Below are 27,683 nucleotides of genomic sequence, written 5' to 3'. Positions count from 1 at the left end.
CAGTCCGCATATCGCAGTGCGATCTGCAAACTCGGACAGGAATTGGATCGCATGGTGTGGACACCCATGCGATCCGATTCTGCTGCGGACCAAAAAAAGGGTCCTGTGCGAGTTTGCGGCGGGTGCGATGCGAATTCAACCATACTATCTGTATACTATCTGTATACTATCTGTATGGCTGAACTCGCATCGCACAGAGATCGGATGTGATTTGCACTGCAGTGCGGTGCGAATCACATCCAGTTCTCGCTTCCGCAGCAGTGTGAACCCAGCCTTATTCTACATTTTATCACAGTGCACCGGATGGCACTGACATAGTTATCAATCAGTCCTTCTCAAACTGACAGCAATGCAGCAGCATTTTTTTTCCTTCCAGTGACCCCACAGCACGTCACAAACATTATGGCACTATTACCCCGATTCCCTCCTCCACCTGGGGGGGGGGGGGATGCAGTTTTCTATCTTTGCCTGGGCACTGGATGACCTTGTCCCCGCACTACACAGAGGGATCACCTGCAGAAAAGAATCGGGAATGGTACAGTACATGATGTCCTGCTGGGAGCTGGCCATTCCCTGTGGGTCCTGCTGGAACTAATCATGGCCTGTTGGCAGTGGCGGCTGGTGCTAAAATATTTTGGGGGGGGGGCAAACAAACTGAAAAAATTTGAAAAAAATACATCATATGCAGCCACTGTGCCATCAAACGCTGCCAGTGTGCCCAATGCTGCCAGTGTGCCAAAATCTGCCAGTGTGACGCCCGCTCGCCTTCTGCCCTGCACTTACCCTGTCTTGTGGGGCAGCAGGTGACAGCAACATGCGTCTCCTGCACTTCTTCTCCCGTCAGGCGTCCAATAGCGGCACCTGTTGTTTCAGCCAATCAGGTGACAGGTAACATGACCTGAGCAACCTGATTGGCTGTGAGGCAGGTCAGTGTTAGGAAAACGATGTCTTTGGTTCTCTAACACACCGATGAGTAATCAGCCCACTGTTTTTCCCTTTCGGAAGCCTATTAGAGCCCATGGCTTTAATCAGGAAGCCTATTTGAGCCTATGGCTCTAATCAGGCATTTCCAAAGAAACTCTGCCGCTGTAATTCATATGCATGGCACCCAACAAGGGACCAGGCACATGAATAGAGGGCGGCAGCGGCGACCATAGATAGATTTATGCAATGCATGAATCTATGTGAGAGAGCGAGTGACACGGGGGCGGCGTTCCTGCGCCTTTATGGACGCACCACCGCTGCCTGTTGGTCCTACTGGGAGCTGGCTATGGCCAGTGGCCAGCAGGACCCAGAGGTGAGCAGGACCCACGGGCTGGGAGATGGGCATGCACCTGTAGGTCCTGCTGGGAGCTGATCATGGCCTGTAGGGCTCTGCTGGCTACTAGCCATGGGTAACCTTGTAATACAAGGTGGGCATTGATAGTGAACTGATTCAGGGTTAAAGTGGGCCACTTGACTGGACTTGCCCCCCAGGCCTAAGGCTGTCAGCCCTCCCCTGTCAGGCGGTGTCGGCGTATTCGACCAGAAGTCTTTCTATCTCGTGGGCGGCCTCTCGCCACGTGGCTCCTGATGTGATTTGCAGGGCGGTCTCGTGGTCTTCGATTCACACCTTTATGTCTCATTATTGTGTTGAGCCGGCGGCTCTATCCTCAGTTGACTTTGGAGTCAAAGTTTTGTCGGTTGAAGGTGTCAAATAAATCTTTGTTAAGCAGCCTTTTTGCCCACCCGGGTGTGTCTTGGCGAGTTATTTCCCACACGTAGGCTGCCATGGAGTCTGTCAGGAAAACTGAAAATTTATGTCAAATACTTACCGTAATTTTCCTTTCCTGATGGACTCCATGGCAGCAGGAGTTCCCTCCCAAATGGCTGGAGTAGGATAGTTACCGAACACGGCCTCTGGCAGGGAGCAAAGATTTATGGGAGTGTCGTCCTATAGGGTAATGGAGGCGGGACTAAACCCACACGTAGGCTGCCATGGAGTCCATCAGGAAAGGAAAATTACGGTAAGTATTTGACATAAATTTTCCGTTATCATTTTCCTTCCACTTCACAATTATGTACTGTGACAGAGCGAGGCTCTGTCCCTATAAAATTGGAGGAAAAAGGGATCTCCAACCCTGTGTCCAGGTCTGGATGATAACGAGCAGGGTGTGTGCCCAGCTGCAGACAGGCCATATAATGAAAGGATGTTGGGAATGGAGTGTGAGGGATGGTGGAGTGGAGTAGCTTGAAGCTGTGTGCTGCCAAAGAGCCCAAAGCTGTGTGTTAAAGGGCTTGAAGCTGTGTGCGCGTCCAAGGAGCCTAAGACTGTGTGCGTCCAAGCAGTTTGGTAGACGGAGCAAGTACCTATAGCAGCACTACTGCTGAAGAGTAGCCAGGTGGGCTAGCATTTTCATTTGGATTTTTTGTGTATTTAATGTAAGCTTGGACCCCTGCGTGGGATTTCTGGATGGACTAATATTTTGTTTTCTTATAATAAACGTGGGCTACCAGGCCCTTAACCATAAACGCCTGCCTGATGTGAACTAAAAAATGCATCTACCAATTGAGCTAAACACCCCAATATCACAGTACGTTTTTGGTTGTAACATGACAAATTGTGGAAAATTTCAAGGGGTGTACATACTTTTTAAAGGCACTCTATGTAACCATGGTTGATAAACTTGTCCAAAGCATATTTTGGAATATGTAATCTCACGGTCATTGTTCTTGTATGGCTATTTCTTGAAAGAAAAAAACTAAGGATTAAAAAAAAAAAAAAAAAAAAAGTTTTGGATCCAGAAGAATGACAAGTTGGGAGATTTATGAGGACACTTGTGAAGGTCAAGAAGATCAAAAGTGTTATATAAATAGAAATAAAAAATCCCCCAATTTTCTGTGAGTTGAAAAATCCCCAGTTACATTTTGGTGCTTTCCAATATGCTGTTATGGTAAAATGTAACCACATTGTTTGTCAAATACAGTAATAGGAGCAAGTAACAAGACTGACTCAGACACGCCTTAGCCCTTGTACACACGGTCGGAAAATCCGATGAAAAATGTCCGATCGGACCGTGTTGTCGGATAATCCGACAGTGTGTGGGCTCCATTGGACTGTTTCCGTCGGAATATCCGACGGACAAAGTTGGAGAGCTTGGCTATAAAATTTTCCGACAACATGATCCGATCGGACTTTGTCCGATTGTGTGTAGAGAATTCCGATTGGACAAAGTGCCACGCATGCTCAGATCAAATTACGAGACCAAAGCTATTGGCTACTAGCCTGAACGTAGTCCCGTCGTAACGAATGAACGTCATTGGGTTCTGAACAATTGGATTTTCCGACAACTTTGTCCTACCGTGTGTATGCATGACCAGTTTCGGACAAAAACCATCTGAAAAAATCAGATGGATTTTGTTGTCGGAATGTCCAACCGTGTGTACAAGGGCTTAGAGCAAATATTCTCAATCAGGGTTCCTCCAGAGGTTGCTGGGGTTCTTTGAGCTTTGGTTGGATGACCTCCTATCTGATGATGCCTGCATCATTCCAGGGCCAACACCACTTGGCAGAGCCAGTGACATAAGACCAGTAATTTTTCATTTGTCTGTACGGGTGCCATTCTGACCGCCACTGTAAGGGACATTCTTCCCACTCACCCTCATGAATTCATTTTAGCAGGGGTTCCCTGAGACCTGAAATATATTTGAAGGGTTCCTCTGGGGTAAAAAGGTTGAGGAAGCCTGCCTTAGAAGGATTGGCTTCAGGAACAAGAGATTTAGACCTTTTTTACAAAGGCGGTTGACCTGATGGCTTTCCAACAGGGCACTTCTAGCAGTGAGGTCCCATTCACACCCGCATGAAGCGACACATTTTATTAGAGCATTTTTTGGTGCGTTTGTCAGACGACAGCATAGGGAAGTCCATTGACCTAAACGAGCTTCCCTACGCATGACCAACACAACAAAAAGTACAATTCCCATTTTGGCACGGAGCTAAAACACGTTTTGCATTCTACGTTTTCCTGCTCAACAAAACGCGAGGCTTCTACCCATGGTTGGAGGTGCCATTAAAAAATAATGGCATGACAAGCTCATTGCATGTTTTGCTGAGTTTGTAGCGCGTTACCAAAAACGCTTCCAGGAATAGGCATTTCTCCTGTTAGTAAGATCTGTTTTGCTCTCTGTACCAGTAAATATTGCCAAGGCCCCGTTCACACCTGAGCGATTTTTTGCTTGAAGCTTTTAGTTCTAAAACGCTCAACAAGCCAAATCCCATTCATTTCAATGCCCCCTGTTCATATCTGAGCATTCTGTCACCTGAAGCAAAATGCCTTTCACTCTAAAGAGTACATGAGCTACTTTTTGGCAGATTACAAGCTTTTTTGGCCCCATAGACTTCAATGGAATTGCCTGACTTGAGCGTTTTACGAGTAGTTTCTGCTCAAATAGCAGCTCTCCACCTGTAATTTCCTTTCCCTCTCCTCCCCTAGTGCTTTCTATTGGCTAAATAAAAACACCTGAAGCTGTAAAACGCTTTAAAAATGCTTGTAAAAAGTTACAAAAATGCTTTAAAAAAATTCCCCCCGAAAAACGCGATGCTCAGGTGCGAATGGAGCCTTAAAGCTTAATGAAACTTGTTAGGTGCTTGTATAATGCTACAGCCAGCACCACCCATAGGATCTGTATTTAAAGTAATACTAAAGGAAAAACTGTCTGAAAAAATCTAAAGGTTAAAATTTTTATGAAACATAAAATGGCAGTTACATAGTTGGTGAGGTTGTCAAAAAAAAGACACACGTTCATCCAGTTCAACCTGTGTGTGTGTGTGTGTTTGTATGTCAATAGTACATTGTACATACCTCTCAACGTTTTGAGATGGGAATGAGGGACACCTACTAGCAAACGTATGTAGGCATAGGACACACCCTCATCACACCCCTTTAAAGGAGAATTAACCAAAAAAAAGGTTAATTAAATCCACAAGGGTATTTTTTTTTACCACTACTATTCCTTTATATTGGCTTTTAAAATGTACAAATGCAGCAATTTTTAAAAATTGGATGAAAGGTTTAGCACTGGGAAACACTTTTTGAATGATAAAAAGTGTATTTTCTATACAACTATATAGATCAGACCAAAATGAGGGACAAATGAGGAGGAAAGAGGGACAGAGGGACATTGATCCAAATCAAGGACAGTCCTTTGAAATCAGGGACAGTTGGGAGGTATGCATTGTATACCCCTGTATGTTGTGGTCTTTAAGATGCTCATCTTATAGTTTTTATTAATTATTGATGCTCCTTGCTGATACCACTGCTTGTGGAAGAAAATTCTACATCCTTAATGCACTGACAGTAAAGAACCCTCTACGCAGTTTAAGGTTAAAGCATTCCTCTTCTAATTTTAATGAATAGTTATGTGTCTTTTTTAAATTCTCTTTCACTGAAAAGTTTTTTCCTTATGTTAGGGTCACCAGTACGGTATTTGTACATCAATATCATATCTCCTCTCAAGTGTCTCCTCCCCAGAGAGAATAAGTTCAATTCTTGTAGTCTTTCCCCATAGCTGAGATCCTACAGCCCCCTCATTAGCTTTGTTGCCCTTCTCTGGACTCTCTCCAGCACATCCTTCCTGAGGACTGGAGCCCACAACTGGACAGCATACTCCAGGTGCGGCTGGACCAGAGTCTTGTAGAGGGGAGAATTACCATTTTATCTCTGGAGTTAGTCCCCTTTTTAATGCATGCCAATGTTCTGTAGGATTTGCTTGCAGGAGCCTGGCATTGTATGTCATTGTTAAGCCCATCATCTACTAGGACACCCAGATCCTTTTCCATCCTAGATTCTCCCAAAGGTTTTCCCCCAAGTGAGTAACATGAATTTGTATTTTTGGCATCCAAATGCATTATTTTAAATTTTTCATTTGCCATGTAGTTGCCCACCCCATTCATTTGTTTAGGTCTGCCTTTAAGGTTTCCACATCTTACGTAGAAGTTATTGCCCTGCTTAGCTTAGTATCATCTGCAAATACTGAGGTTGAGCTGTTTGTTTATCTCCCTCTAGATTGTTTATGAATAAATTAAATTAAATAGGATTGGTCCCAGGACAGAACCCTGGGGGACCCCACTACCCACCCCTGACCATTCCGAGTACTCTACATTTATCACCACCCTCTGAACTCGCCCTTGTAGCCAGTTTTCAATCCATGTACGCACCCTATGGACCATGCCAACGGACCTTATATTGTAAGAAAACTTTTATGGGGACCTGTGTCAAATGCTTTTGCAAAATCCAGATACACCACGTCCACGGGCCTTCCTTTATCTAGATGGCAACTCACCACCTCATAGAAGGTTAGTAGATTGATTTGGCAAGAATGATTCTTCATGAATCCATGCTGATTACTGCTACTAATATAGTCCCTTATCACCGCCTTCAATAATTTGCAGACTATTGATGTTAGGCTTACTGGCCTGTAGTTCCCCGTTTTTAAATATTGGTGCCACTTTGGCTTTTCTACAATGAGCTGATACCATTCCAGTCAGTAAACTGTCCACAAAAATTAGTTGTTTATTATACTCAGTGCTTTACCAAACTCAGTACCGGTTCACACTGTTGCATGTTGCGAGATTGCATGTGAGTCACACCGCACTGCAGTGCAAATCACATGTGATGTCCGTGTGCTACAATTTCAGCTATATAGATAGTAGCTGAAATCACATTGCATTTAGACTAAACTCGCACAGGACACTTTTTTGGTTGGCACCAGAATCGGATTGCATGGGTGTTCACACCTATACGATCCGATTCATGTCCAAACTGACAGTTCGCAGTGTGATATGCGAGCTGAAATCGGGGTGTCATTAACAATGTATTGACACTGCCCGCAGTTTGTATGTGGGCGTGCGAGTCAGGTATGATGCGAGAACCCGCAGTGGGTTCGCAGGGTTCCCGCATCGCACAAGTGTGAACCAGCACTAACTGTCATCCACTTAGGACTTACACTTATGGTAATGTATTTGTTGAGATCATGCGTTACTGTCTAAATGATCTTTTGCCTTGATACAGTATATATTTTGTTTTACATAAGAATGCTGTTATCTGAGGCCAGCTGTGTGTCCTATCGATTTCACAATTTAACTGACAAGCAGATTACTCGAGGAGATAAAATGTTAAAAAGGGACCTTCCTCTCTATATTAGGTAATACATTGAAGTACACAAAGTACTGTACATAGAGTCACTCCTGAGTCTATTCTACCAGCCAGCATTAATTGTTAGGAGTCATTTACAGGATTATAGATTAAGCATTTGCGTTACATTTCGGGCCCCTGGCGAGAACGCTTTTAACCACAAAAAGGGGTTAAAAACTCCCATTTTCCGGCGCTTTGAAATCACTTTTAAGGCGCTTTGAAAGCACTGCCCATTCATTCCAATGGGCAGGGGCGTTTTGGTAACGCTAAATACATCGCTCCCAACCCGCCCCAAAGATGCTCCTTGCAGGACTTTTTTTCCAGTCCCACAAGCACACCGTCCGAGTGTGAAAAGGCACACTTGAATGAAAAGGAGGCGCTTTTCATCCACTTAGCAGAGGCTATTTCTAGTGCTAAAGTGCCTGAAAACCATTCCAGTGTGAAAGGGGTCTTATAGGCTCAGTTCACAGTAGCCCGACCCCAAAACCGTGCGACTTTCAGTGCAACTTTGGAATCCAATTTTGATACGACTTTGATGTGACTTTTTACACTCATTGCAGTCATACCAAAGTCAGACCAAAGTAGTGCAGGAACCTTTTCTAAAGTCAGACAGACTTTTGTAGTATCAGTTAAGAAAGTTTTCATAGGTAAACATTGAATTTCACATGTCATCAAACATGGGGTCTTTAAATTTCCAGCATCCAGCAAACACTGAAATATTCGTTTTGGGTGGTCCGACACTTAAACAGGAATACTTCTATTGAGGCTTCCCCAAAACATTGCATGTGCTGCTGTAAGCCAGTGGTCTCAAAACTGTGGTTTCCCCTGGGACCCTTTGTTGCCCTTGGGGGACTAATCCTCACACTGACACCAACGATGGAGTATAATTACTCCCAATGACACCAACAATGGGGCACTATTCCTCCTACTAATATGAATGATGGGACATTGTTTACTTCCATTGACACCAGGGCATTTTCTTCTGCCACTGGCCACAGTCTGGCCCCCCTAACGTCTGAAGAACTGTAAACTGGCCCTTTGTTCATTGCATTCATCAATGCCGTGTGATGGGGAGAATGCTGCCCATTTAATTCCATACCAAACTGCTTCAGATCAGCAGTGTACCATGTCTGCCTAATAATTCACTGTGAATGCTTGCCTGACCTCCTTATAGTGGAGTTTTGTATGTAGGTGATTGATTGGAATTGATCCTCTCTGTGTGATATAATGCTCTCTGCTAGGTCACATGGAAAATAATAGAATGCAAACCCAGAGACTGAATATAGAAAATGATTATCCCTCAATCACTGTGTCTAATCTGCTGCATCCAAATACAAGATTTTGTTTGGTCAGTTTAAACTTTTGTATATTTTTATATGCGCAGGTAATGCATATTTTTCAATTTTTGATGGAGTGGAGAAGAGTTAAATCTTTTGTTAAATTTTAATTGCTGTCTATGGATTCACCACTTTACTTGTCCAGGTGACCAACGTCAATAAGTCCAAAACTGAAGAAAAATCCCATATGATAGAGTTGTCACTAGAACAAAAGGGGAGGGTAAATCACCCAGTGGGATCACTTGTCCCTATGACAACTCTCTAGGATGGGAATCTTGTTCACATTGGAGAGATTTCCTCTTATTTCCTGTTGCGTCCTCAGGACAGGAAGTGGAAGGAAATCTCCCCAGCAAAGCACAGGCAGCAACATAATAAAATTGTCAGGAGTCTTTAAAGTGGATGTAAACCCTCACGTATACCCAGTGAAGGGAACAGCCTCTGGTGATACACAGGGATGAACCAAATCTCCCTATATAAGTTTTACATGTATATCTACTGTCTTTTTGTGTATATACTGTTTAGAAAGTGGACATCGTGGTAGGAGATTTTCTCTTCCTGGTTAGCACTGCAGTGAAGCCTGGGCATACAGCCAAGACAGCTGATTGGAGGAAAGACACACCCCCTCTCCTCATAGGTAGAGACTTTCAGATCTGTTTGTTGAATAGTTCAGCACTCTGCTAATCTATTTAGAACATCCTCCCCAACACAACACTCAGGCTGCTTTTATGGATGGGAGAACTTGTCAGAAGTTATCAAGCTGATAACAGAAGAACAGAGCAGGAGACAGCTATGGGGCATAGTGCTTTGAAGGGAGATAACAAAACACTGCAGAAATGTGCCCAGCTCAAATTTCTTAAATCCACTTTAACTACTTCAATACAGGGAACTTTCACTCCCTTCCTGCCCAGGCCATTTTTCATTTTTCCTCCCACTGCCACCAACAACGGGGCACTATTCCTCCTACTAGCACCAATGATGGGGCACTATTCCTCTCACAGACACCAGCAATGGTGCGCTATTCCTCCCCCTGACACAAGCGATGGGGCAGGCACTACTCCTCCCCCTAATACCGAATATGCATTGTTTACTCCTTCTGTTTCCAGGCAAATTTCATTTACCATTGGCCAAAGACCAGCCCCCCTAAAGTCTGAAGAACACTAAACTGGCTCCTTGTTTAGAAAGTTTGGAGACCCTTGCTATAGAAGAACGCTAGGATTCCATACACACAACCCTGGTTGAGAAAGCCTGCTCTAAGCCCTAATCACAAGGAACACCCAAATATCGAACAGGGAGAATGTGTGTATGTATATATATATATATATATATATATATATATATATATATATATATATATATATATATATATATATATATATATATATATATATATATATATATATATATATATATATATATATATATATATATATATATATATATATATATTTGTATGTGTGTGTGCTTTATACATGGATTTGCACATATGTTTATATATAAATATGTACTTTTTTTTGTGTATGCATGGTTCAAGGACCACTAAACAGTGGTACTATTATTGTCTAAACCGCTGGCAACAAAAGTGAGTACACCCATATGTTCAACTTAGCACCTCATGGCAAAGAACTCTCTGAGGATCTGGAAAAAATAATTGTTGCTCTACATAAAGATAGCCTAGGCTATAAGAAGATTGCCAAGACCCTGAAACTGAGCTGCAGCATGGTGGCCAAGACCATACAGCGCATTAACGGGACAGGTTCTACTCACAACAGGCCTCGCCATGGTCGCCCATGCTCAGCGTCATATCCAGTGGTAGACTTTGGGAAATATATGTATGAATGCTGCTAGTATTGCTGCAGAGGTTAAAGGGGTGGGGGGGTCAGCCTGTCAGTGCTCAGACCTGCACACTGCATCAAATTGGTCTGTATGGCTGTTGTACCAGAAGGAAGCCTCTTCTAAAGATGATGCACAAGAAAGCCTGCAAACAGTTTGCTGAAGACAAAGAGACTAAGGACATGGATTACTGGAACCATTCCCTGTGGTCTGATGAGACCAAGATAAACTTATTTGGTTCACATTGTGTCAAGTGTGTGGTGGCAACCAGGTGAGGAGTACAAAGACAAGTGTGTCTTGCCTACAGTCCAGCATGGTGGTGGGAGTGTCATGGTCTGGGGCTGCATGAGTGCTGCCGGCACTGGGGAGCTACAGTTCATTGAGGGAACCATAAATTCCAACATGTACTGTGACATACTGAAGCAGAGCATGATCCCCTCCCTTCAGAGACTGGGCCGCAGAGCAGTATTCCAACATGATAAAGACCCCAAATATACCTCCAAGATGACCACGGCCTTGCTAAAGAAGCTAAGGGTAAAGGTGATGGACTGGCCAAGCTTGTCTTAAGACCTAAACCCTATTAAACATCTGTGGGGCATCCTCAAACAGAAGATGGAGGAGTGCAAGGTCTCTAACATCCGCCAGCTCCGTGATGTCATCATGGAGGAGTAGAAGAGGACTCCAGTGGCAACCTGTGAAGCTCTGGTAAATTCCATGCCCAAGAGGGTTAAGGCAGTGCTGGGAAATAATGGTGGCCACAAAAAATATTGACACTTTGGGCCCAATTTGGACATTTTCACTTAGGGGTGTACTCACTTTTGTTGCCAGCGGTTTAGACATTAATGGCGGTGTGTTGAGTTATTTTGAGTGGACAGCAAATGTACACTGTTATACAAGCTGTACACTCACTATTTTATTATACCATTTGTGATATTTGTACAAAAAAAGTTTTGTAGGATTGAAAAAAAAAAATTGTTCACCAAGGTCAGATTAAATGGATGCCGTTATTTACTAACCTGACATTTTGAACCCTTTCAGGTATTCTCCATCGTGGTATTTGGCTCCATAATAAATGAAGGTTACATCAACATTGAGAGCCCTGAACTGCACTGTGTGTATAACAGAAACGAAGGAGCGTGCAACTATGCCATCTCCATTGGAATCATTGCCTTCTTCGCTTGTGTCTTCTTCCTCATCCTGGACATTAACTTCCCACAGATCAGCAGTGTAAAGGACAGAAAAAGGGCTGTCTTGCTGGACATGGGCTTCTCAGGTCAGTGTCACTAACTTCCATGTCCATTCAATTATAACCATAAATTGACCAAGGCATTTCAACCAAGTCTTTCCTCTTCGGTGGTCTGCAGTCCAGGGCTGCTGTCTGATATGGGTGTGTTGGATTATGTATGCACCCCATGTTACTGGACTGCTGTTCTCATGCCGTGAATGTGCAAACAAACCCCATCTTTCACTGCAGACATCCTCAGCTCAAAGAGTGGAACTGTACAGACCACAACCTTAAAGTGGACCTGTCATTAAAAAATAATGCACGATTCATTAGGGCATAGTTCATCACTATTTTGTATAAGAAAAAAACAACAACTTTCCTCTTGTGGCAAGAAAAGCTATCCTGCACAAATATATTTACCCTGATTGCCCCTCTATCTCATTGTTTGTGGATAAACTGTCTTATGTTTTTAGTATGGATTGGGTGGAGGCCTTCCTACATAGTGAAACACAGGCACACATTTTTTTGATGTTTGGGAATATTTCATTCAAACCTTTCCAAATGATACTCAATAATCCATAGTACGATGGTTCCAATATACTCAATGGTATCAAACTAGACTATTAAGTAATGACCATCCAATTAATATACCACCTCTCATCTAAACCATATTTCATTCCACTAACCAAGGCCCCCCCTTCCTCTACTTGCTCTATAACGGACCGACCACCATCCATCCAACGTGTACTGGCTAATGTCTACTATTAGACCCTTGACATATGTAGGGCCTAAGCCCATTCATAGACCACCTTAAAACCTTACCCAACCTAGCCCATAAATAATATATGACTTTACAAGGGTGTGGAGTAAATGGCCAGCCAGCCTTTTATTAATATAATATATAAAATTTAATAAATAACTTTTTTAAACTTTTTTACCGTTACTTCAAAACCTTTTTAAATGGGTCATAAACAAAGTGCAACCACCAAACCACTGGTCACTGTGAACAACTATCTGAACTTTGAACTCTTTCCTCCAGTCGGAAACCCTGGACTCGGAGGCGGTACCCAACGTGTCACAGTGACCTACCCTTTTTTAACCCTTCTGGGTTAACTCCTCATAACCCGAAAGTACAATAACCACCCCCATCCCATGGATGGGTACTACATGTTCCATACATGTACCTCTCCTTCACCTCCTCCAACGACCCAAAAGACTGCCAAAGCCTAATAAACCCTTTTCATTCCTGAAAACAACTATTCCCCCAAAAACACCGGGCGGGTGGGTGTGAATCTCTTCCTCCTCCGCTCGAGACTGACGTCATATCCTCCCTCCAGGCACATTACTTTTTGCCTGCGTACCGCCCAGCCCCTGACCACTCCCCCTTCTTAAAGCTCTGACATCCCTTTCTCTTAAAGTGGCACTGTGCTATTCCCAGCACTGTCATGCCATCCCTCCACCTATGTCCTTGTGTCTTCTGCTCCGGGACTTTCTGTACACTAGTTCATTCTCAAACAGTATTATCATCACCGTATTGGCCAAATGTTGTGACCACCTTTATTGTCAACTGCATTCTCATGCCAAAAAAAAAAAACTTTCATAGCTGGTAAAAAAAATCTCAAACTCTTGAAATCTTGGCGGATCGCATGATCTCCAATTCCCAGGAGTTGTGTTTATTCAACATCATTAGACGGCAGAAAATAAATTGGCTTCAGTCAGGCAGACCCCGTCTAGCAGACTTGAAGTTTGAAGGATCAGCATGGTATGATCTCTGAGCACCACTAGAAGGTTGTGGTGCATGTATGACTGCTCCAATGTGCATGAATACATTTAAACTACAGAGAAACAATGTTTTTAAAATGTTAACTTGTATGTAAACTCTTTTTGGTTTTGGACAGAGTGATGAAGGGTTGCATCATCTGTCTAATTTTTATTGTTGTCTATGTCGCCAGTCCTGAGAGATTTACTCCTCTATTTGTAGCAGTGGTCATTGTCATTGAAGGTGACAGGAAAATCTAAAATCTTAGAGTTGTCACAAGATGAAGAGATGAAGGTAAATTATCCCATGGTGATTGGGGACACATGATTTGGTGAGAACTGTCTGAGACTAAGTTCACACCAATGCCTTTTGCAGTGCATTTTCAGTTTTGCAGAAAAAAAACTACAGTCCATTAAAGATGATTTCCTATGTGTCACGTTCACATCTGTGTGTTTCAACCGGTGCATGGTTTGAAACGTCAGGGTCTTTTTTGGGAGGTGTAGTCCAGAATGGTGAACACTCCCTCTTCTGTGATGCAGCAAGGCAGTGCATGCTGAGATATGACCTACAGGAAGTGACGGAATCAAAAAGCATTTTTAAAAATTCAAATACAAGGCTGAAAATTGAAAGCTTCTGTAGATAAGGTGAGGGATGCATCTCAGATCCATCCAAACAATGCCTTATCTTCAGTTGTCAGCCATTTGGTCTTCATAATACACCATGCATTATCAAAAGCTTATGGGCAGATTGTGGGAAGTCTACTTTTTGGAAGAACTTCATAAAATAGTCAGTGACTTCTTAGCAACTAGGCAACAATGCGGTGACAGCTTAACAATCTTTACATTAGGAGCATCCCCCCAAGTCACATCAGGGGTCCCCTTCACAAATATCAGAGTCTGCTCTAACATCAGACTTCCCCCTTGGATCAGGATCCTCAGCAGATAAACATTGGCTGCCCAGCAATGTATATGTGAGCGTGCGGATTGAGTAGGTAAGGATTAAAATTTCTCTCAAGTTTTTATTGCTATCCGTGACCTCATTAACAACATGGCGTGTTTGGTGGGCGTTTTCGCTGCTGAACGCGACTAATGCACTTCTATGGGGGGGGGGGGGCGCTGCAGTCGCGTGTGATACAGGTGATTGCGGTGTGATCAGAGCTTTTTTCTAATGCCGCGTACACACGGGCGGACTGTATGGCGTACTTAGTTCGTCATACAATCCGACGGACAGTCCGTCATACTTTCGAATGAACGGACTTGACCACACACGGATACCCAAACAGTCCGTCGAAAGCTTGCGCGATGACGTGTACAGCACGTACGACGGGACTAGAAATAGGAAGTCCAATACACAGCAAAGCACCCTTCCGCCGTGTAAATCCTTTCTGGGCATGCGCCATTCTTAGTCCGTCGAACTAGCCTACTGACGAGCGGATTGTCTGCTGAAACCAAAGTACGACGGACAGAATTTCGAAAAATCCGAAATACTTAGTACGCCAGACTGCACGCTGAAAAAGTCCGCTGAAGCCCACACACGAGCAGACTGTCCGCTGAAATGTGTTTCGACGGACTAAGTACGCCATACAGTCCGCCCGTGTGTACGCGGCATAAGAGAATAGGGACTGGAACTCCTCCCTTCCAAAAAATTCCTTAAAATAGACACCCCGGCGACAATAGATCCAAACCAGCAACAATGGACTCCTAACAGCCAGCATCAATTGACCCTCCAGCAGCCAGCAACATTAGACACCTCCCTGAACAGTAGATCCCTCCCAGCAATGATTGATCCCCTGCATAAGACCCACCCCCAGCAACAATAAATCCCCCACCAGCAATAATAGCCTCCCCAGCAACAACATAACCCCCCCTGCAAATATAGATGGAATCCCCAGCAGGCCAGCATCAATAGACCCTCCAGCACCCTTTACCATTGCATTCATTCAGTTCTGGATGTGCCGGAACTGTGTTCCCCCACGGTCCTGTTGAAAAAAGCCCTGGGTGCGATAGTATGGCATTTATAGGGTTGAATCAGGCAGTAAAAGGGCTCTTCACATCTCCTCCTCACCACTAGGCATGGGCGAATGGTTCAGTCGGAGCGTAAGTTCGGGCTGAACTTTCGCTGTTCGGACGTTCAGCGAATAGCCGAACAAACCCCCCCCCAAATCGACCACAATGCATTGTGGCGCTTAACAGTGCATTGTAAGCCCTGATTGGCTGAAGCTTTCACTGCTTCAGCCAATCAGGGCACAGAGCACTGTCAGAGCCATGATTGGACACTGTCATCATGACTTTATCCAATCATGGCTCATTCCCGCCCCACAGTATAAAAGTATTCTTTCAATGGCACCCATTTTCTGTGTGAATTTGGCGTGGAGAGAGATGGAACATGGCTCTGTTCAGTGCTATTAGTTAGTTAGTGTGCTATACTGTTCATCAAGAGCACCTCTATAGGGTTATGGTGGGAAGGTGCCCTTGACACCCAAAGAGTAAGTTTGGGTGTCACCGTGGCTTACGGTGGGAAGGCGCCACCGACACCCAAAGACCAATTTTTACACACCTGTCACTTCTATACAAAGTGACACCATAATGTATCCAAAAGATCTCTAATCTTGTGCACTATATTGTGGTCTCATCATACACACTGGCACCCCAGCTGTTGCTGAGCAAAATAAAGGCAGCTTGCAGCAATTATTGCTGCAGCAGATTCTAGACATGGTACAGATCTGCTACTTTACAGGTAGACTAAGGGGACCCCCCCAGGCACTATATTGGCAGGCATTTTTAATTTTTAGGCTTTCACTATAAAAATCTAAAAAAACCCTGCTCATTTAAAAATTATGTTTTTTACAAACTTTTTTTTTTATTGATACATGTCCCCCACCATTGTATGTGCAATTACTTGCATATATAAGCCTTCAAAATGGGCACTTTTGATTTTTGATGCTCGGGTCCCATTGACTTTAATAGGGTTCGTTATCTGGGTCTGAATTTTCGCGGTGTTCAAAAAAAGTGCTGGTGCAAACATCTGAACAACAGTATATAGTCTCATCACTGGCGCAGAGAAAATGCTTCATTCTGCCTGCAGCAGACTGATGACATAATCAAAGCCTAGGCAATGTCACTGACTGTGGCTACATGAAGAAAAGAAAAAAAAAATCTAGAAAGAATTTGTATTTAGTTGTTTACATACAATCCAATAAGAAGATTTTTATTTCAGTTATGTTTTGTTCTCATACAATTCTTAAAACCTATACATACATATTGCTTTTAAAGCATTTGTAAAGTAAATTTGTTTTTATTCTAAACATTTTATATATACCTGCTCTGTGCAGTGGTATTGCACAGAGCGACTCCGATCCTTCTCTTCTGGGTTCCCCTACTGGGCGCTTCTGGCTCCTCCTCTTCTTGGTGTGCCACTATAGGAAACCGTTTCCTACTGTGGCATACCTGTGGTCTCACTTCCGAGCTGCACTGCCGGCCTCTATAGACACAGACGTTGCAGCTTGGCCTCGCCCCCAGCTACCTCATTACAGGATTTGGCTGACAGCAGCAGGAGCCAATGGCTCCTGCAGCCTCAGCAGAGCCTGTGAGAGTGAGGAGAAGTGGAGAGAGTCGCGACAGATGAGCAAAGTGCTGGATCGATACAGGTAAGTATAAGGGAGGGATGAGTGGGTGATACACTTCCTTAAACATCTTTTACCTTAATTATTATTATTATATTATTATACAGGATTTATATAGTGCCTACAGTTTGCACAGCGCTTTACAACATGAGAGCAGATAGTACAATTACAATACAATTCAATTCAGGAGGAATCAGAGGACCCTTTTTGTAACAATCCAGGAGGGAGGGTCAAGTGATACAAAAGGTAATAGCTGTGGGGGAGGAGGTGATGGAGAAAAGTAAAGTACAGTTGTTAGGTGGGGGGCAGGATAGGCTTCTCTGAAGAGAAGGGTTTTCAGAGATCGTCTAAAAGCAAACAGAGTAGGAGATAGCCAAACAGATTGGGGTAGGGAGTTCCATAGCTTAGGAGAGGCTCTGGAAAAGTCCTGGAGGTGAGCATGGGAGGAGGTGATGAGAAAACCACAGAGCAGGAGGTCTTGGGAGGAATGAAGAGAACGATTAGGTTGGTATATTGTTTAGTCATGTAGCTGGGGACAGAGTTGTGGATGGCTTTGTATGTTGTTGTTAGAATTTTGAATTTAATTTGTTGAGTGAGTGGAAGCCAGTGGAAGGGTTAACAGAGAGGGGTAGCAGACATGGAGCGGTTGGTAAGGGGGAGAAGCCTGGCAGAACCATGATGGACTGAAGGGGGGTAGAATATGTAAAGGTAATCCTTCAGTAGACGAGGCGAGAGATGACCAGGGAGTGAACTAGGAGCTTTGTAGTGTCATTGGTTAGGAAGGGGTGTATTTTGGAGGTGTTGAGGAGCTTGAGGCAGCAAGATTTGGGCAGTGTTTGGATGTGGGGCCGAAAAAATTGTTCAGAGTCCAAGGTTACACCTAGAACCTTGGCATGCGGGGACGGCCTGATTGTAGTGCTCTTGGCAGAGAAATCAGGGGAAGGGGCACATGGGGGGTCATGAGCTCAGTTTTAGATAGATTGTGTTTGAGGAAGTGGTGTGACATCCAGGCTGATATGTCTGTTAGTAAGTTAGTAATGCATGAGGAGACTCAAGGAGTGAGCTGAGGGGTAGAGGGATAGATTTGGGTGTCATCAGCATAGAGATGTTATTGGAAGCCATTGGAGGCTATAACCTGATCCAGGAAGGAGGTGTAGATGGAGAATAGAAGAGGTCCAAGAACAGAACCTTGGGGAACCCCGATATAGAAAGCGAGAGGAGAAGAGGAAGCCCTTGTACACACGGTTGGACATTCCGACGGAAAATGTCTGATCGGACTGTGTTGTCGGATAATCTGACTGTGTGTGGGCTCTATCGGACTGTTTCCGTCGGAATATCCAATGGACAAAGTTTTAGAGCTGGGCTATAAAACTTTCCGACAACATGATATCCGATCGGACTTTGTCCGATTGTGTGTAGAGAATTCCGATCGGACAAAGTGCCACGCATGCTCAGATCAAATTCCTAGACCAAAGCTATTGGCTACTAGCCTGAACGTAGTCCCGTCGTAAACGAAATAACGTCATCATGTTACGTACGATCAGATTTTCCGACAACTTTGTCCGACCGTGTGTATGCAACACAAGTTTCGGACAAAATCCGTTGGACAAAATCCGTTGGACAAAATCCGACGGATTTTGTTTGTCGGCATGTCCGACCATGTGTACAAAGGCGAAGTAGAATTGTAAGTAAAGCTAAAGGTGCAGTTGGATAGATAGGATGAGAACCAGCGAAGATTGCAGCCACAGAGACCAAAGGAGTGGAATTTTTTGAAGAGGAGGTCCACTGCGTCAAAGACAGCAGAGAAGTCCAGGAGCAGGAGTACAGAATAGTGTCCATTGGTTTTAACTGTTAGCAGATCGTTTGTAAGTTTTAGGAGGGCAGTCTCCGTGGAGTGTTGAGGGCCGAGTCCAGACTGAAGGGGATCAAGAAGGTTATTCACGGAGAGGTATTGCAAAGAATGCATTAAGGTAAAATTTGTTTAGGGTTTACAACCACTTTAATGCTCTTATTATGCAGCATTTAGGTGTTTTTCATTGGCCTTTTCAGTAAAGGACAACTTTGTATTAAACATATATTGTTCATGGGTGTACGTACGCTGAGACTGATTATGGCCTGTAGTGGCTATGAGTCAGACGCTCGCTGTTCATATTGTTGTAGGCAGTGTATGCTGTAATTATGCATTGTTTGCCCATTAGCTGAGCCTAAGCCCAGAGTCTACTCCATAGCTGGCATTTAGGAGCGCATGTTCCCTCCATTGCCGTGTTTGGAACACAGAGTTATTATTAATTATACCCCGAGTAGAATCTGGACCCTGCACTTTCAGCTCATTGTGGAACATCTAATGAGTTCCTTCACTCTTGTCTAATGGCTGCAGCGGTGAGATCACTCCATAAAGAGGACCTGTCATTCTTTATTGTTGTCACAAGAGATGTTTACATTTCTTGTAACAGCATTAAAAGTGATCATAAAAATTTAAAGGGACAGTGTAAAAAAAAAAAATGTAATAAAAAAAAAAGCTTGTAAACAGTGTTCGCACCACATATATCACTGTGAATGTTAAAGTAAGAGCTACAATTCTAGCACTAGACCTCCTCTATAACTCTAAACTGGTAACCTGTAAACATTTTTAACGGCTCACCTATGGAGATTTTTAAGTACCATAGTTTGGCGCCACTCCACAAGTGGGACTGCAGCATTGCAGCGGACAAATCTGACCCTAAGAGACACTTTTTGGGGACCAGTGACACCAATACAGCGATCAGTGCTAAAAAAAATGCACTGATTACTGTATAAATGACACTGGCAGGGAAGGGATTAACATCTGGGTGATCAAAGGGTTAAATGTATGTATTTTTTTTACTGTGTGGGGGATCGCTGTTCCTGATCAGTAGGAACAGCAGATCTCCATGTTGTCCCCTGTCATAATGGGGATCTGCCTTGTTTACATAGGCAGATCCCTGTTCTGCCTCTATGTACCAAAATCGCGGTTGGCCCGTGGACATCTGGTCCACCAGGCACGCGCATCGGCTCCTCCACCGTGAAGCAGACGCATGTGTGTGCCCAAAGTATCTATTGCAGGAAACAACGTACATGTACTTTGTTTCCTGCAATAGAGCCGCCCTGCCGCAATATATATGCGGTTGGCGGTCTTCAAGTGGCTAAAAATGTCAGTGTACTTTCTGTGCCTAGGCACACCCATTCTATAGCTGTATATCTGCAGTTTGGAATCATCTAAGGCACTGGTATTCTCACAGGATTTGGAGTGAGATTTGGTGAGTCACTACATTGCTTATCAGTGTTCTCCTTGCTGGAGAGGAAGCCGTACATGGGGACCTAAAAGACAAAGCTCTCTTTGATTCTGCTTCATTCTGTAGATCTGTGCTTTCTATACCGAAGTTGCAGGCAGAGAAGATGAATGCCAGGAGCAGGATTACAACCAAACAGGATGCTTCTTGTATCAGCTAAAGCAGAATTCTAGGATAACCTAACTAATCTTAAAAATACTACCTTCCCCTTCTGGCATCTATGCTTACTAATCTGTGTAAAATGCATATACTTGCCTATATTAACGTCCCTTAGATCTGGTTACGTGATCCAGATCACCTGTGTCAGCAAGTGCTGCTGCATAAGAGAAGAGGGTGCGGTGTCAACGGATGGGCCATAGTAGGCCTCTGGGTAATGGAACCGGTCGGGCATTAGCAGTTGCTGTGCTCTCTCCTCTCCCCTGAAGCTGGCCTCTGGCTGACAAAGGGGAGGTCATGTGACTGGACTGGAGTACCATGCAAATAGGTAAGTATACAGATCTTTCTTACACTTATAGTCTAGCAAGCGTAAGGAGGGGAGAAGGAGTATTTTTAAGATTAGTTAGGGTTACCTGGAATTCTACTTTAAAGTACATGTATAGGTAACTCTTATACACACATGCAAGGGAAGTGCATGGATAGCCCAACACTACTATACATATGTGCTTTAATAATTTCAAAGATAAATACCTCTTGGTGGTTTTAGTGCAGCTATGGCTTGCTCAGTCTCCGCATGCTCCTCCTTAATGGAAGAACTACAGGAGACATTGTTGGTCCTCTTCTACAGTGAAGGGCCGGCAGGACTAAATCATCCTGCTATCCTATGGGATGAATGTTCAGATAGGGTGACAACGCTTCTGCAAATTGAGCAGTGTTTTGCTGCATTATCAGCCTTTTAAAGTGTTGCAGAATGGGCGATGCTTTTAGCATCAGCAAGTAAAACGTTGGAGGTGCAAAAGGTTAAGAGCACTTGGGATTTTGTGAAAGGGAACATATAGGGAAGTACTGTTGGTGAAAAAAATCGATACACTTCAAATGCAAAATTCTCTTTTTAGAATGGAGTGTGCCAGCATCAGAAGTCATATCCCCACCATCTGCTTCAAAGCTCTCATCAGTTTTGTCACACACTTCCGTCTAATCGGTTACAAAGAAATTTTGCGGTTTTATTGCATGCTTGCATTTCCTTATTTTATTGTTTCTTCACAATGAAGTGAAACTCTCAGTTACATGGAATTGTTTTTAGAGAAAGCTGGAGATGTCTGTGTCTACATGTTTGTACAAATTACTCATGACATGTAATGGTCCTTTCGACCAGTGGCACAAGATGTACCTGCAAGATGTAAAATGTATTTTTTAATTAGTATTTTTTTTCTTTACTTTTGTTAAACAAAGTCTTTTCTTTGAAACAGGGCTGTCAAACTCAACTTCATGGCAGGCCGCATCAGCATTATGGTTGCCTTCAAAGAGCCAGTTGTATCTGTAAGCCCCCGTACACGCGGTCGGAAATTCCAACCACAAAATCCGTCTGATTTTTCCCGACAGATTTTGCCCAAAACTGGTGTTGCATACACACGGTCGGACAAAGTTGTCGGAAAATCCAGTCGTTCAGACCATGATGACGTTCGTTCATTCCGACGGGACTACATTTAGGCTGGTAGCCAATAGCTTTGCTCTCGTACTTGGATCTGAGCATGCATGGCACTTTATTCGATCGGTATTCTCTACAAATGTTCGGAAAAAGTCAGATCGGATTTTGTTGTCGGAAAATTTGAGATTCTGCGCTCAAATTTTTTCCGTCAGAATTACCGGCACAAAAAGTCCGAGAGAGCCCACACACAGTCTGATTTTCCGACAATATGATCCGATCTGACCTTTTCCGTCGGAATTTCCGACTGCGTGTACGGGACATAAGACTATACAAATGTATTGAGGGCATTTTCTTTTTCAGAGAACGGGTACAGTAAACCAACCAGGCCCCAACCCCCGCCCCCCTCCAAAACGCATTGAATGGTGGGTGTGGCCAAATTAATCAGTGAGAGGATCTTAAAGGGTCAATAAATACCGGGAGTGTGTTATGTGCAGAGTTCAGGAGTGGGCTATGTACAGAATGCAGTTTTAGGGGTGTAGAGTTCAGGAGTGTGCTATGAACAGAGTGCATGGTTGAGGAGTGCACTACATACAGAGTGCAGGGATCAGGGGAGTGCTTTGTACAGAATGCAGTTTCAGGGGTGCAGATTTCAGGAGTGGGCTATGTACAGAATGCAGTTTTAGGGGTGCAGATTTCAGGAGTGTGCTGTGTACAGAGTGCATGGTTGAGGAGTGCACTACATACAGAGTGCAGGGATCAGGGGAGTGCTTTGTGCAGAGTCCAGTTTCAAGGGTGCCCTATACGCAAAGTTCAGGGGTGCCCTACATACAGAGTGCAGGGTTTATCTCGCCTGCACCCCTTCTTGGCTCTGACCTCTGCATCACTCTCCCCCGACCCCCACCTTTCTCCACAGCTCTTATCTTTCTCCTCATCAAAAGCTTCCTCACATATAACCTTCCCGGCCCGGCTCTAGTACCTCCTGGCAGTATAGGCTCTCTCATTTTCAGGGAGATCATTGGTCAACATTGCAGCTTACCACATGATGCCCCATCCCACACCGCACCTGCATCTCCCTTGTCCCTGCCGTGAGTGCAGGACAGGCAGAGATCTATGAGAGTGGCTGAGAGGAAAGTTGTCCTTGTAAGCGCAAAAGACTTCTGTGTTTACAAGTGACATTGGCGAGCAATAAGTGAAGGATGAGAGCCACATTCCATCTGAAAAAAAGCCCTGAGTTCGAGGGCCACATGAAATAGCCTGGAGGGCTGGATTCGAGCCAAGGGCCTTGGGTTTGACACTTTAGAGCAGGGATATGCAATTAGCGGACCTCCAGCTGTTGCAAAACTACAAGTCCCATCAGACCTCTGCCTCTGGGTGTCATGCTTGTTGCTGTCAGAGTCTTGCTATGCCTCATGGGACTTGTAGTTCTGCAACAGCTGGAGGTCCGCTAATTGCATATCCCTGCTTTAGAGTATAGAGCTTTAGTGTATAATTGCACCAAGATGGTTAGATTTCAGCCAGAATTTGATAGGTGTGTAAAGGTGTTGAGCAGTCCGCTAGATTTAGGGCCTTTTATGCTCCTTTTGGCTCCTCCATAGAGGCATGCAATGCAACTTATTTGTGGGGCATAGTTATGAAAACTGGAAAGAAACATGTGCTCTAGAAAAGTAGAGGACTTGCCCCAAGTAACCAGCTTTCTTGTTCCTATTTAAAGTGGTTGTAAACCCTTACAACCAACTTTGACCTACAGGTAAACCTAGATTAGGGCTTACCTGTAGGTCCATCAGGGTTTACTTCCTCTTTAACCACTTCCCGACCGCCGCACGACGATGTACGTCGACAGAATGGCACGGGCAGGCATAAGGGCTTACATGTACGTCCTTGCCTGCCCGCCCGGTGCCTGCGGCGGTCGGTATTCGTTCGGGAGCGATCCCGGACGAGGGGACGGCCATTCATTCATGGCCACCCCCTCGCGATCGCTCCCGACGAATGAAAATGCTCCGTGACATCACTTCCTCTCCTGTAATGTAAAAACACAGGAGAGGAAGTGATGTAATCTCTCCTCCGTGTCGGTATTTTTCGTTCCGACACCGAGGAGAGAGGATCGGTGAGTTGCACCAACACGACACTACACAGTAGAACAGTGGTCCCCAACCTTTTTGGCACCGGGGACCGGCGTAGTTGAAGAAAATTGTGCCAAGGCCCAGGGGGGCGTATGCAGCTTTTCGCGGGCAATTTATCGGGCGATGGCTGGCGTTGGCACTTCAATCATCCCGGCACCATCATTGATATGATGTCAGGATGATTGAAGCGCATTATTTCTATTATTACATTGTAATATATAATGAAATAGTTCAACTCACCATAACGCAGAATGTGCCAGAGTGTCACTTGCCACGTCGCCTGTCACCAGATGCAGATTGTCACTTTCCACGTCGCCTGCCTTCAGATGCAGCTTGTCACCAGAAGCATTTTGTCCCTTGCCACGTCGCCTGGCACCAGATGCTTTTTTGTCCCTTGCCATGTCACCTGCCACCAGATGCAGCTTGTCCCTTGTCACGTCACTTGTCACCAGATGCAATTTGTCCCTTGCCACGTCACCTACCACCAAATGCGGATTGTCACTTGCCATGTCGCCTGCCTTTATATGCAGCTTGTCACTTGCCATGTCATCTGCCACCAGATGCATTTTGTCCCTTGCCACGTCACCTGCCACCAGATTTGGATTGTCACTTGCCACGTCCCCTGCCATCAGATGCAGCTTGTCATTTGCGGCATCGCCTGCCATCAGATGCAGCTTGTCATTTGCCATGACACCTGCCACCAAATGTGGATTGTCACCTGCCACCACATGACTGTTGTCACTGCAGTGGTGGCAGCACAGGTGTGCACATTAGTTCAGAGGCAAGCCTGCACTAATGGATAGTAAGGAAGAACAGCAGTGGGGCGCCAGTAGTGAGCAATGTTCTCACCTGCCTCAGCTTCAATAGTGTATCAGTAAAGCGGGCGGGCAGTGAGAGATGAGCTCATCTCTCTGTTCCCCCGCCTCAACTCCAGCGTTATAGCATCCCCGCTGTGAGTGCGGAAGAGCGGCGATGCGGGCGGAGATGATCTCATCTCACTGCTCGCTCGCCTCCATATAGCGGCCCCGCTCTGAGCGCGGAACAGCGGTAATGCGGGCGGGCGGTGAGAGATGATGTCATCTCTCTGCCTGCTCCGCCGCCGCTCATCAGAGTGCAGCCTTCGCGGCCCGGCTGCAAGCAGGCCACGGCCCGGCAGTGGGCCGCGGCCCGGGGGTTGATGACCCCTGCAGTAGAACATGCCAGGCACACTCACACCCCCCCCCCGATCACCCCCCCCAATTACCCCTGCCCCCCCCAGTCACAGTGACACCAATGTCATTTTTTTTTTTTTTTTTATTTGCATTGGTGTCATTTGTGACTGTAATAACTGTTAGGGCAGTTAGGGTTAGCCCCCTTTAGTTCTAATGTACCCCCCTAACCCCCCCAATAAAGGTTTAACCCCGTGATCACCCCCCGTCGCCAGTGTCACTAAGGCTGGGTTCACATTGCAGAGGTTTATGAGAACGAATGTGATTCGCACCGCACTGCAGTGCAAATCACATCCGATCTCTGTGCGATTCGAGTTCAGCCATACAGATAGTATGGCTGAATTCGCATCGCACCCGCCGCACCCGCCGCAAATTCGCACGGGACCCTTTTTTGGCCCGCAGCAGAATCGGATCGCATGGGTGTTCACACCATGCGATCCGAGTTTGCAGATCGCACTGCGATATGCGAACTGATCTGGGGGTGTCATTAACATTTCACTGACACTCCCAGCAGTTCGCATAGGGCAGTGTGAACTGCCGCCGGGAGGCATGCGATGCGGGAACCCGCCGCGGATTCGTGGCGTTCCCGCATCGCTCCAGTGTGAACCCAGCCTAATAAGCGATCGTTTTTCTGATCGCTGTATTAGTGTCACAGGTGACGCTATTTAGGCAGGTAGGTATTTAGGTTCGCCGCAGCTTTTTATAGCGCCAGGGACCCCCATATACTACCGCATAAAGCCCCCTGATTGCCCCCTAGTTAACCCTTTCACCAGTGATCACCATATAACTGTTACAGGTGACGCTGGTTGGTTAGTTATTTTTTTATAGTTTCAGGGCACCCGCCATTTATTACCTAATAAAGGTTTAACCCCCTGATCACCCGGCGGGTGTCATTTGGGACTGTAATAACTGTTAGGGCAGTTAGGGTTAGCCCCCTTTAGTTCTAAGGTACCCCCCTAACCCCCCCAATAAAGGTTTAACCCCGTGATCACCCCCCGTCGCCAGTGTCACTAAGGCTGGGTTCACATTGCAGTGGTTTATGAGAACGGATGTGATTCGCACCGCACTGCAGTGCAAATCACATCCGATCTCTGTGCGATTCGAGTTCAGCCATACAGATAGTATGGCTGAATTCGTGTCGCACCCGCCGCACCCGCCGCAAACTCGCACGGGACCCTTTTTTTGGTCCGCAGCAGAATCGGATCGCATGGGTGTTCACACCATGCGATCCGAGTTTGCAGATCGCACTGCGATATGCGAACTGATCTGGGGGTGTCATTAACATTTCACTGACACTCCCAGCAGTTCGCATAGGGCAGTGTGAACTGCCGCCGGGAGGCATGTGATGCGGGAACCCGCCGCGGATTCGTGGCGTTCCCGCATCTCTCCAGTGTGAACCCAGCCTAATAAGCAATCGTTTTTCTGATCACTGTATTAGTGTCACAGGTGACGCTAGTTAGGCAGGTAGGTATTTAGGTTCGCCGCAGCTTTTTATAGCGCCAGGGACCCCCATATACTACCGCATAAAGCCCCCTGATTGCCCCCTAGTTAACCCTTTCACCAGTGATCACCATATAACTGTTACAGGTGACGCTGGTTGGTTAGTTATTTTTTTTATAGTTTCAGGGCACCCGCCATTTATTACCTAGTCTCACTAGTGTACCCCTAAATTTAGGGGTGTCTACTTTCCAAAATGGGGTCATTTGGGGGGGGTTTGTGCCATCTTGGCATTTTATGGCCTTCAAAACTGTAACGCCCTTAGAAAGCCTGAAGGCGGTGCTTGGTTTTCGGGGCCCCGTACGCGGCTAGGCTCCCAAAAAGTCCCACATATGTGGTATCCCCGTACTCAGGAGAAGCAGCAGAATTTATTTTGGGGTGTCATTTCACATATGCCCATGGCATGTGTGAGCAATATATCATTTAGTGACAACTTTGTGAAAAAAAAAAAAAAAGTTTGTAATTTTCCCGCAACTTGTGGCAAAATATAAAATATTCCATGGACTCAACATGCCTCTCAGCAAATAGCTTGGGGTGTCTACTTTCTAAAATGGGGTCATTTGTGGGGGTTTTGTGCCATCTTGGCATTTTATGGCCTTCAAAACTGTAATAGGTAGTGAGAAGTGAAATCAAAAATTTACGCCCTTAGAAAGCCTGAAGGCGGTGCTTGGTTTTCGGGGCCCCGTACGCGGCTAGGCTCCCAAAAAGTCCCACATATGTGGTATCCCCGTACTCAGGAGAAGCAGCAGAATTTATTTTGGGGTGTCATTTCACATATGCCCATAGCATGTGTGAGCAATATATCATTTAGTGACAACTTTGTGTAAAAAAAAAAAAAAAAAATTTTTTTTGTCATTATTCAATCGCTTGAGGCAAAAAAATAAAATATTCAATGGGCTCAACATGCCACTTATCAATTTCCTTAGGGTGTCTACTTTCCAAAATGGGGTCATTTGGGGGGGGTTTGTACTGCCCTGCCATTTTAGCACCTCAAGAAATGAGATAGGCAGTCGTAAACTA

The 27,683-nt window shown here is 45.0% G+C and overlaps 1 protein-coding gene across 1 annotated transcript in view; it reads left to right on the top strand.

Moving 5' to 3' along the window:
- The window catches only part of SYNGR3 (synaptogyrin 3), a 131,031-nt gene that overhangs the window by 82,828 nt on the left and 20,520 nt on the right, over positions 1–27,683 (top strand). The window contains exon 2 of the mRNA XM_077449374.1: positions 11,378–11,612. Within this exon, the coding sequence (XP_077305500.1) occupies positions 11,378–11,612 (235 nt within the window). The remainder of the gene's footprint in view (positions 1–11,377; positions 11,613–27,683) is intronic.

This window comes from Lithobates pipiens, unplaced genomic scaffold, assembly GCF_037356315.1.
Source record: "Lithobates pipiens isolate NorthernLeopardFrog02 unplaced genomic scaffold, aLitPip1_a1.2 Scaffold_22, whole genome shotgun sequence".
Classification (NCBI taxonomy): domain Eukaryota; kingdom Metazoa; phylum Chordata; class Amphibia; order Anura; family Ranidae; genus Lithobates; species Lithobates pipiens.
Note: the sequence above shows the minus strand (reverse complement) of the source record. Positions and strands in the feature narration are given on the sequence as shown.